The sequence below is a fragment of the Polypterus senegalus genome, chromosome 8, assembly GCF_016835505.1.
Source record: "Polypterus senegalus isolate Bchr_013 chromosome 8, ASM1683550v1, whole genome shotgun sequence".
NCBI lineage: Eukaryota > Metazoa > Chordata > Cladistia > Polypteriformes > Polypteridae > Polypterus > Polypterus senegalus.
Genome location: NC_053161.1, coordinates 42,740,419 through 42,752,944, shown reverse-complemented (window position 1 = coordinate 42,752,944; position 12,526 = coordinate 42,740,419). Strand labels below are relative to the sequence as shown.

At 35.6% G+C, this 12,526-nt stretch overlaps 1 protein-coding gene across 6 annotated transcripts in view; it reads left to right on the top strand.

Annotated features, from left to right (window-relative positions):
• magi2a (membrane associated guanylate kinase, WW and PDZ domain containing 2a) overlaps window positions 1-12,526 on the top strand; it is a 1,205,404-nt gene that overhangs the window by 1,161,672 nt on the left and 31,206 nt on the right. Inside the window, exon 22 of one of the 6 annotated variants that reach the window (XM_039761047.1) lies at window positions 1,770-1,858. The exons of 4 other annotated variants lie outside the window; for them this stretch is intronic. In XM_039761047.1, coding sequence (XP_039616981.1) covers window positions 1,770-1,858 — 89 coding nt within the window. Of the gene's footprint in view, window positions 1-1,747; window positions 1,859-12,526 lie in introns of all 6 variants that reach the window. One more of the 6 variants, XM_039761049.1, reaches the window with a different exon arrangement.

The following is a 12,526-nucleotide window of genomic DNA, read 5'->3' as shown; positions in this document are numbered from 1 at the left end:
TAGAGTTTGTGATAGATTGGATACACACAATTACCTTCACATAGGGGTGTGCAAATGTATTGTTTTGATACAGAATTCCAAAATCCTTCCCAAAGAAAACACTACAACAGACAGTGTGAGTGTGCAAGTGTGCCTTGTAATACACTGTTGTCCCATCCAGAGTTGGGACAAAATGTACGTTTTATTCCAATGTTCATCATCTTATGGCTGAAATTTGGTGTCTACAGTTGCAGTGATAATCTGGCTTGTAAACTGCTAGAATATGAGCTGTGGTGTGAAGATAATGGTTCCTCCTGCTTAACAGAAAATGGTTCTTCAGGTTGACTTAAATTGTTGTGATGATTAATGGACCATTTTGCACAAGTCAAATGCTAACATCTTCGCTGCTAGCACCTTCCCTGTGGTGCTTTGGGCTGTGCTGCTGTCGCAGAACCTAGTCTTGAAAATAGACGGAACACACACACTTCAACACGGAACATGTGGGTTCATAAGGCTTGGCATTGACTTCTTTTTGCTAGAAAACAGTTAATTTCTAGTGGCATTCTTGAATTCTATAGGTGCACAATCTGGTCCTTCATAGCCAGAAGATCACAAATGCTTGAGTCTGAGAGGCTCAAGAAAAAAAAAATAGAATGTTGGTTTCCTGAAACGTTGTTTGGTGTACCATGCATTTCACAGTACATACCATCCTGAAAAAAAAGCATTACCACTCCTTTTACAATTTTAGAATTCTGCCTCAGCTAGCAGAGCAGGATGGAACACAGAGCACATGGTCAGTTTTTTATTCTGGCCTTTCAGAGGCATTTTGTGTCACCTCGAATAAGGTAGAAAAAATAAGTTCCTTGCTCCATCTCCAAATTGGATATCTCACCATTCATTTTGAAGGCAAGCCATCACAGCAGTCGCCTCAGATGTCAAACATACATATTCTTATTTAACTGTAATAAGTCCACATGTCAAAATGGGCAATCTTCCTCTTTTAAGACATACAGCTGTATTCTTCCACACATCAGTTATTTTTAATTATGCTAGCAATATATAATGTTTAGAAGTGGTAAAGTAAGAAATCTGACTTTAAATTTATTTACTGTTTATGTAGCTGTTTGTTAGGTCTTAAGTAACTTACAAATCACAATTCCATGTAGAAATGGTTTCATTTCATATTCTTGCAGTTGGAGCACTGGCAGGTTGCATGACTTGAGTGTCACATAGTGATTCAATATTAAGGACTGAATCAGTGACCATGACCTTGTTCTGCACTGCCAATGCATTTACCTACAAGCCACATAACCTGTCTCACAATATATGCTGCAGCAATCAGGACTGAAACCAGTGTCTTTGTACTGAGATTGCAGACTATGAAGAGTGAATATGTGAACTTGGAGCTCAGTGCAGGCTTCATGTAGAATATCAATCTACAATTGTGGATGAGAGCCAACAGTTAATGTACAGTATGATTTTTTGCAATAATTCACACTGCAATGATTGCTGCACCCCAAGCACTTCAGAATGCCTTGTTTATTTCATTACATTTATGTGACAAATAACCACATAGATCAAATCTGTCTAACTGCTTAGATTGGCATGTTAAACCTATTAATATTGTATAATTTTAAGTTAGTATTATCTTCTCTTCTCAGTATTTTCAAAGTGTTTGGTCTAATTAACAATAAAGCTTTTAAAAAACACTATTTTAACTAACTGTCTCAATGTCACTGGTTCTGTTAATTCTAATGACTGGTCCCAGGCTGTTCCTCCCCTTCCTTTAGGAATGGTACCTTCCAGTCTCTCCATGTGCATGAAAAGTGACAAGCATGGCTCCCCATATTTCTTCCTCCTGGGCCACTCTAAAGACACGGTTTGTAAAATCTGCATGTATTTTACTATTCTAATGATGTTGTCTTATTAACTGCTGTCTTTTAACTAACTGATTTCTGAAGTTACACTGACAATAGTGTTTGTTGTGACTGTTCCAGTAAAATTTGGATTTGTCAATAATATTTAAAAATTACAAGCATAATCACTTTTCTACTATCTTTTAACATGTCAAATGATGGAAAGAAAATAGGGGAGATGTTCACATGTAACTAATTATTTTTATATTCATACAAAATATTTTTTTCCAGTAATTTATTACATTAATTTAATGTATTTATGGTTTCCAGACAATGAAAGGGCAATATACTGTACCGTTATTTTAGAAAAAGACTGCCTTGCCAAAGTGAATTCAAACATGGCAAAATGTTTGTTCTACTCTTTGCGAGCCCTATATTGTAATAAGGTGGTACAGGAAATAGATTGGTAAATATATTATTCTGTTTAGAATAGCAAAAAACATACTGAATGTATTATAACATCATTCATTATCTGTCAAACAATAATCATTCATTTTCCCAGATAAAAATAAAGCCCCCCTACTTAAATATTCCTCTATGACCAGAGAGCTTTTCAGTCATTAAAATTCACCCTGTGTCCATACTGTCCTGCATTAGTGAATATTAGATACTTGGTGTTTCTACTTGGGGAAAGCTATACTATGATCCAATAAAAAAATTGTTTCCATCATACTATATGCAGTACTTTCTGTTATTAATAATAACATACTTTTTAAACATGATATACTACAGTAGGAACACTACTACAGCATTTATGGTATTCCTTGGCAAATTTGAAGCAATCTGAAGCTATCTGAAGTAAGAATTAACCCTTCCTAAAGCATAATCATAGCAATATACAACTAAATGTGAAAATAATTTTATGAAATTGATCTTTACTTTCCTAACTAAAGTAACCTTATTTAATGAGCAGCCATTATTCCAATTACATTTTGGACCTGAATGAAGTCCTCAATGCAACTACAATGAAATTTATGAAATCTTCTTCATGTGGTTTTGAAGTTGTGAGAATGCTTTAGTAGAAACTAGCAGACCTCGTGCGCTTCGCTGTAGTTGGAATAATTAGGTATCTACATTATACTTACAGAGCTTCTTTATATACAACATTTTTGGTTTGTCCTCCTGGAGCCAAAATATATGCATTTTCTCTATTACTAATTTGTGAACATGTTACATGAAAAATAGAAACGGGAAAAAAGGGCAACACCACCGGGAACAGCAGTAAAAAACAAAAGTAAATGAGATAAACTAAAAGTCTACTAAACACTAAAATAGTATTTAACAGTAAACCGCAACAACTAAACTACTAAACACTAAGAAACACCAAGTAGAAACACTAAAGGAAAAAATACTATTCAGTAAGTAGCCTACTGTGTCTAGTAAACAGTAAATCAGTAAAGGAGAGAGGACTAAACACTAAGGAAAAAGAACGGCAAGACCGCGTCAGCTGTGGAGCTCAGCTCGGAGCGAAATGAAGTGAATGAAATGAGGTGATTGGGAGGGGAGATGATCACGTGACTCCTCCACCCGCCTTAACTCTCAATCCCTCCACAAACAGTGTCTCGGATCCCAACTCTCCTTTATATATATATAGATTATTGGCTCATCATCCCTCATTGTTCATGTGCAGGCCAGCATTCTTTTAGTAACTTTGGAAATACTGCTGTTTGTATTATTTTCAATTAAATTAGCTTTTCATATGCAGTATAAAAAGCAGATGTTAACAGTAGATGGAATTCAGAAGCATCTGTATATTTAGTAAGATTAGTTAGATTTGCACTGTTTTTCTTCATGATAATAAAATGGTAAGTATGCACTAAAATTTATAACATTCCTGGTACGGTACTGAAAACTTGTATTTGAAAAAGTACAAAATGTCTCCACCACCACACCATCATTGAAAGATTGTTTCAATATGGTTGAGAATCATTTTACAATTAGATCAATACAATAAACTGCAGAACATAACATCAGAATATTTTGCATCTACACTACCAGTAATAGGCACCCTGCCTGGTGTTTGTCCCTGCCTTGCACCCTGTACAGGCTGGGATTGGCTCCAGCAGACCCCCGTGACTCTGTGTTAGGATATAGCGGGTTCAACAAAGACTGACTGACTGACTACCTGTAATATCATGTTTAGGTTATAAACTCATCTAGTAATCCTTTACTGGACCTGCTTCATCAAGTCTAGGATCACTGAGGGCCAGCGTTCATACCAACAGTAATTTAGTTCAAGGCGAGAACAAACCTTGGCCATGGCTGCAGACCATGTAGATTATAATCTCTCACAATTGTTGATTTAGAAATGATAACTGAAACTAACCTGCATGCCTTTGGGATGGGCAACACAAAACTGGGATATCTGAAGGAAAACTTGCACAGACTTGGACAGATGTACAGGCTCCTCACAGGCAGGGATTTGAACCTAGACCATTAGACCCATGAGGCAGCAGCTCTAACCATTTTGCCTGATGTGTATAAAGCTATTAAAGCTTGTAACAAATATTTATTGCTTCTAAACCATGATGTAACTTTTGACATTACTGTAGTACATGAGACTTTGTCTTAACTTAAGAGAGTTTTCCAACAAAATGAGACCATTAATGAAGCTAAAAAGTAATTTGTCCCAGTATCTCATCTAGGTATTTCTTAAAAGCTTTCAAGGTTTCCACTTTAACTAGTTTATTCCAGATTCTCACTCCAGTGACTTTATATGAAATGTTAGAGGATATATTAATTTATCATTCAAGGATTTATTTTCCCTTTTGAACTTGCGTTATACTTCTTTCCAGTGACACGCCACCTTTTTTTTGTCAGGGTATTTAGGGGGCTCCTCTGTAAAATCCATCCATCCATTATACAACTCGCTATATCCTAACTACAGGGTCACGGGGGGCTGCTGGAGCCAAACACAGGGTGCAAAGCAGGGAACAAACTCCGGACAGGGCGCCAGCCCACCGCAGGGCGCGCACACACATACACCCACACATCAAACACACACTAGGGACAATTTAGAATCGCCAATGCGCCTAACCTGCATGTCTTTGGACTGTGGGAGGAACCGGAGTAACCGGAGGAAACCCACGCAGACACGGGGAGAACATGCAAACTCCACACAGGGAGGACCCGGGACGTAAACCCAGGTCTCCTAACTGCGAGGCAGCAGCGCTACCACTGCACGCCCCTCTGTAAAATATATTAATTGTATTTAATTTTCACCTGCAGAGCATTAGATCCTCCTGTAGTTTTGGATGGTACATGTTAATTCATTCCAGGCCTTTTTCTGTGTTTCTTGCTGCCAACTTGTTAAGCTATAGTCCACTTGTTGCCATCTTTGTGCTCATAGTGGGTGGCATCATTGTGTAGAAGGTTTAAGGCCAAGATTCATCCTCAAACTCTTGATATTCAGGCTAGCATGTGTCCCAGTACGTAGAATAAGGATACAGCTGCTGCCATCCAAAAGGAAAAACATTGATTACTGGACCAGAAAAGAATACAAGGTGTTGGCTGTTTTACTTTTGGCTTCTTTTAAAAACATGATTACAAAATTGGACACACATATCTTTTTTTCTCTCAAATATGTTTCACTACATTGTGATTAAACTTTTAAATGCTTTCATTTGAATCGGTAATACAGAATAAAAACCTTTATGATGGGCTTTTCCAATCTTTTATTATTGCTCAGAACTTAACTGCAGAACAAAGTGGAGTTGCATCTAATTAAACTGACCAGTCAGCCAAGACATTTCAAGCTGGATCCTTTATAATTATGCATATTGTTCATCATTTTATAGAAGTCATAAACAAGTGAAATATATTTCACATGCAGAAATAAGTCTTTGTTTACTTCCTGTAGTGAAAATAATGCTTTCTTTTCTAGTTATATACAGTACATTAGAAGGGACAAAGTCAGCAAAATGATTAATGATCCCATAGTTTGTGTTAATTCCACACATGCTGAGCAGATTCTTTTAAAAATGTCACCCATATTTAAACAGGTCTGTCTTTTAAATTTCAGTTAAAGCCCAGGAAGATGTAGTAAATTGCTCAATTTCTATTAATAAAATTTGCTGTAGAATGTATTTTATTAACATCTAAAGTAAGACCATTTCATACCAAGAATTACAGTATTTATGATGGCATTTCGCTTCTATGCTTATGATGCACCAGTTGTGATTTTTAAAATATATTTTGAAATTTAAACATAGCCTAACATTAAATAATTTACATGTCAGTAAGATATACAGTACTACATCTTATTCAAATGAAATACCACCTCACCTACCCAACAAATATTTTATCAGATCAGGTTCATCTTTCATATATTTTCATACACGACAACAGATTATTAATCAATCAAAAGGAATTGTCTATGGTAAATAGCTTTGATACTCGCATGTCTACTGGAGTCAAAGTACATTATACTGAACTGTGCATGTTCATTTTATGCCTTTCAAGTACCTTTAGCTGTGCTATTTTAATATAGAATAAAAAAAAAAAGATTAAAGATAGTACACATTTTTTCAATCTTTACTGGGAGCATAATATCAGGCATTACAAACAACATTCTCTCTACATAAATGTTTATTTGAAACTAGCCAAAGTACCTGGTGTTGCCTGAGTATATTTGTATAATAGGTTAAGGCAAGAAAGCAAATAGTTATGTGTTTTTCTAATTGAATTCATGGATCATGAAAAACATCTACAATAGGGTTTCTGGGAGGGAATGGGGTTCATAGCCAAAACTGCAGGTCCCAATAATATTACAGGAGAAGGCACCAGTGGCAGTATTCAATAATAATGCCAAGATTACTCAAAGTTGATTTCTTCCTTGTTGATTTGAAATTACTTCAAATTACAACGCTGTATTGGCAACAAATCCTAAAATTATAACTGTCCCATTATAAAAGGACTTGAATAAACTGTCTAGTAAAATTTACTGGCACCATCCTCACTTTTTCTACCTTATTCTGACTTGGTATGTAATAAAATATTGCAAGCTGTTTCATAGTGGCTTATCTCAACCACACTTGATAATGGTATACAGTACAGTACATGTATATAATAGTGTTGCCAATTTCAACAATTTAAGTTTTTCTTTTATTAAAAAAAAAGTTGTGTCATCAGTTCATTCCTCAGTTATTGTTACATGTACTAGGTGCAAAGAAATCTCTATGTACATGTTTGATCAAGAAGGAGCAGGCAGCCCTGTCCTTGTCTAATGACCTGAGTCTCACGCCATTGATTATGTATCATATATCATAAAATAATAATAGGGAGGGGTGAGCAAAACAACCAGGTTTCTTTTTGCATATGTTTCTGTGAAACTGCTGCTAAATTTTGTTTCACATGCAATTTTGCAATTGTGAAATTCATTAAAAAAGGATGTTTTGGAGTTTTAAACATATTTTGGAGGGTTGAAAGAAAGGAGCATTGTTCTTATAGGGATTGGCAACATCATATACTGCTTTTGTATTCCTCCAAAAAGGGTCTAGATGAAAATCAAGGAAAAACTGTCTTGGGAAATTCAATACAGCCAAACATAACCAATGATGAGACAAAATGACATACTCCTAGACAAATGCAAGGCAATAGAAATTATTATCCAGTTTAGCAGAGCAGAATGATTTACCGGCAGTCTTAGATGAGATCCCACTTTGGTGTGCAGTGATAACAACATGCTCCCATCAGCCCCAGCACATTCTTTCTGCCTGATGGGAAATGTAGTAACTGTGTTGGTACTGGCTTTTAGATTGCCCACCTCAATTACAATCTCTTTCTACAATATAAATTACAGCCTATATTTTATGTTGAACCAACAGAAACACACAAGTAAAGTTCTGTGAATATCATTTCAGCCTTTTTTGCATGATTACCAAACAAATAGTTTACAATTTCATTTAATTACATTAGCATCAAATAAACTGAGAAGTACCTGGTATTGCATAGGTTTTATGAAAGAGAATGACTAACAACAGAAAATGCCTTTTATGAAATTCTTTTATTGCAACTAGTACTGAACATTAAATTAGATCTTTGAGCAGTTGATTGAGTCATATGGAAATGCACTGTGAAAACTCCACTAGTTATACTGAGGCCGAGTGGGTTCTCAGTAAGTGGTCTGGTGTTTCTTTTTTATGCAGATTGTTTAAAAGACAGTCTGAAATATCTTTAGTGGTAGTTAAACACACTATCACACCTTAAATAAGCCTAAGAAATGTTTTATCTACTTGATGGTTTATATAGTGAGGTTGTTCTTGAGTTGCATTTTTCTTTTTTTTCTTTTTTTTTCAGAACTAGAAATATAACAGATTCATCCACACTACTTCTAGTCCCAATAATAGACATTTTTTGTTAATTGTGCAAAAAGTTCTGATTTGGTGTGGAATATATTATGCGAGGGAAAAATGTGTTTTTTTGAGTTTTGGAAGGTTCATTGATCTCAAAAAATCACAACAAGAACATAAGACATTTGACAAACAAGATTATGCTAATCAGTCTCTTAAGCTCATTTAGTTTCTCAACCAGATATTTTTTAAAAGCTGTCAGTGTTTTCATTTCACCAACTTCACCCAGTAGTTTGCTCTGGATTCCAAGGTTCTTTGTGTTAATGCTTCCTTCCTTAATTTCCAGTGGTGGCCTTGAATATGCACATCACTATTTAATTGAAACAGGTCTACCAGATCTTTTATTATTAGTCACTCAGAATTTTAAACACCTAGATTAGGTACTCAGCACATCTTCTTCTGTTCAAGACTTTAGCTTTAATAATCTTAGTCTGTCAGAATAAGAAATACACTTTTGTTCTGTAATGCACTTGGTGGCTCATCACCACACAACCTCTAGTGCTGCCATGTCTCTTTTTGTAACCTGGTGACTAAACCTGCTCACAGTATATACAGTAGATGCAATCTCATTAGGGCTTGACCACCTTGATTTATATCACACAGTTTTCACAATAACCTCTAACATTTTATTTGCTCTTTCAGTTGCTTATGCATACGGCATAGTCAATGACAACACTGTTTCAACATCTTCTTCGGCTGTTCCCATTAGGGGTTGCCACAGCGGATCATCTTCTTCCATATCTTCAACAATACTGCTTCAACATAAAAGTTCAAATTCTCTTTAGATGTTGTTGCCTGTTTTGTATTTGCATTTGGTTTTGAAGATTTTTTTAGGTCATTTTGAAATGTGTTGCTGCCTCCTCAGTATCTACTGTCCTACCAATGTTATTGTCTATTGTGAATTTCACAGCTTTACTATCAATATCAGGTTGTAGTTCATTAATATGGATGAGAAACAATAATGTTCCTACCTCTGATCCTTAAGGGTCCCCATTGATGATGTATTCTTTGTCTCCAACCTTAAGCTAACCTTTGTTGCTCATCCAAAAGATTTTAATCTTTACAGTAAAACATCCCCCATTAGTTTACTAGGACGAAACAAAAACTGTGCAGTTTGCAGAAGCTACAAAATTTTGTAATGTAATGTAATCCCATAGTATAACAAACATGACGCACATAAACACGCTGAAACTGTCAGAGCAGAGAGATAAAGTTGATAATTGAGGGCACCAGCTATGAATTATACACCAGCCTTTAACACAGTGTTATTCAGTTCCAGGATATAAATGCTGAGGAAAGTAGAAAGAAGCAGGTAATGCAGCAGATGTTTGAAATGTAGACATGGTAGAAAATAATTGTCAAGTCCAAAAGCTAGAGTAGCATGCCTTTAAAATGTCAGGCAAAGGCCAAGTGATTGAAGGCCATCTTACAATGAAAGAAGAATTCTAGAACATGTTAAGTGGAGAGCTATATAATGATGATGATAAAAAAAGTTACTCTGCATCTCCTGTTCAGATTGATTGATTCCAGTGACTCCAGAGATATTCACTGCCTTAGGATTCAATCATAAAATAATGTAGTCTGCTTCTTTATAGATTGTCCAGCACATATTTATTATATCATAGAGCGCACAGGAGTGGTAGGATGGCGAGTTAACCTAGCTCATCACAACTGTTACAACCAACCATGGACCCATTTATTTTCAGCATGAATATTATCGAGTAGAGTGTTTTTGTTTTGTTTTTTTTTCCTTTCCTCCATTTTTAATTGACCTTAACTTAATTACATTATTATGAACTTTCTGCTATCATGATTTGTTCATGTTAATCAAATTGGGACTTCTGAGTTTGATTGCATATTGTAATTTGTATATTTGTGTGTAAATATTTCTTGATTTAATAGTTTACTTTGGTGCCATATACTAATAAATTAGTGCTCTAATTCTATACTCAATAATGAAAGCTATACAAAAATAAATTGAACTGATCATTTATATTTTTGAATGCATTAGTGAAACAGTAGGTCTTCAATTTCTAATTAAATATCAGGATATCTTTATGAAAAGTTAAAGAATAAAAGTTGTAGAGAATGTGAACAAAAAAGGGCAAACACAGTATACAATATGTGTTCATCTAGAGCAGTGCATTAAAGGCTTCTAAAAGGCTAGAATTTCAGCTTCAGAGGATTTCAGATGTCAGCCTTCTCCCGGATAAACAGCTTAGGGAGGCATTCTGTGGTGTTTGGTTTTCGAGCATTGCAACTGAGCAGGGAGATTTTAGGTGATTCTGAAACAAATTGAATTCCAATATATTTGTAGCTTTTGAGGGCATATTTTAGAAGGGAGTTTTGAGACCAGCTAAAATGTGAGAGTCAACGTTTAGACAACATAAAAGGCTCTTGGACACAGAAAGAAGTATTCTAGGAGTCACAGGTAATAAGTCAGTCTTCTTGAAAAGTATAAGAGTGCTTCAGTTTCACAGGTATTCAGTAGCATTCACGGACTTCATTGAGAGAATCAAGGAGGTTATGAGCAATGAGCACTTAGGAGACATTATTTACCCTGGCTGTCATCACTTTATTCGTGAGCATAAAGGTATGTTAGAGATCAGGTCAGGAGCACCACACAAGAAATTTCTGTAACAACAATTTTTACTTCTGACATAGAAGAAAGCATCACTGGAACACTAGGGAAGAGCTGAAGGGGTATCTTAGAGGCAGAACTGCGTTTGAGAGAAATTACAGATCATGATCAAACATCTGCATGCAGAAAAATGGAATTTTATTGTCACTGGATGAGCTTTTCTTTTTTTTGTGTCAGTGTCTCACAAACTATGGTAGACAGAGTATATTTGCATGATTGGAATCCACTTCAAAACATTTAGATATGGCATGCAGCTGCTTAAATTACATGCATCTGAATATTGTTGGCTTCATTTCATATTAATTTGTAATCTGACATAATTAATGTGGTCTATTGAGAGACTGAGACTCATCTCCTGATGATCTGTCTCTTCTGGGAAAAAAAACAGTAAAACAAGAACTATTTTATTTAGTGGTCAACTGTATTTTTCTACTTGCTCCTTTTGCACCATTTCTTTCCCTTGAATTCCTCATTACAAAAGTACCCAAGGACAGACTATAAATCTTATTTTTTCCTCAGTTTAATATCCTCTGTGATAAGGGTTAGGGACTGCCTGTAATGTATGGGCAGTGACATAAAGGTTAACTATTGTTTGCCCAGTTTTATGCATGCTACGGCCTTTAGAAATATCACTCCCTGATACTAAAAGAGCTGTCAGTTGGAACCAAAACAACATAAGGTATCAGCCCTTTCTGCAGACAGATTATGTCCCCTTGTGTTTAATTTTAAACATAGGTTCAGCAATTGTGGCAGAGTAAGCCCTTCTACAGACATAGGCTGTCAGCATGGAAGCATAAAATCATAACAGTGTAAGGGTAAATGTCGTCCTACAGTGTTGATGGTTTGCAGCATCTAGCAGGTTTTTGTATACTATAGACAGAGTTTTAATGTGATGAAACTAAGTAGAGTGTGTTGTGAATTTATAAGGACTTTTATTGATTTGTTTTGGATTATATGCTGTTAATGTAAAATGAAAAGGAGTTGAAATCTGACAGGCAGAATCCAAAGGGATTTACCATAAATATTTGATCAAGTGAAATACTTCGCTTTGCACACATTTCTAGCCTTATATAATCTTCAATGTTCAGTAAAGGTGAAGTTTGTAAAGAATTTTACATTTGCACATGACGAAAAAATCATACATAACATTCTGTATCAATAACAAGGCCGACACACACATACATCCACATGACATTTAGTTAATTTGAACCCGGCTAACCTAACCTGCAAGTCCTTGGGGATATTGGTGTAAAAACAGTGTATACAGAAGCAGCTATACAGACACAGCGAGAATGTGCAAATTTCATATAAACAACAACCAGGCACAGAATAGAAGCTGATGTTGGATGTGTGAGACAGCACCACTATCCACTATGTCCCAGTGACACTCATAGAAAATCATCATGATTTACTTATACATATGTTAAATGCATCACAAACATAGATTTCAAAAGTAATCATAATCAGTCTATAGCATAATTTAAAAGAACATTATTCTTACAAAAAATGTCTTTTGGTGGTGCACACTCGTGCCATCATCAAAGATTATCAGATACAGCTCTGTTTTACCCCAGTGTGGTGTCTGTCATTCTTATGCATATGCCACAGGACTGAAGTTCACCCTACATATACAAGGCCAG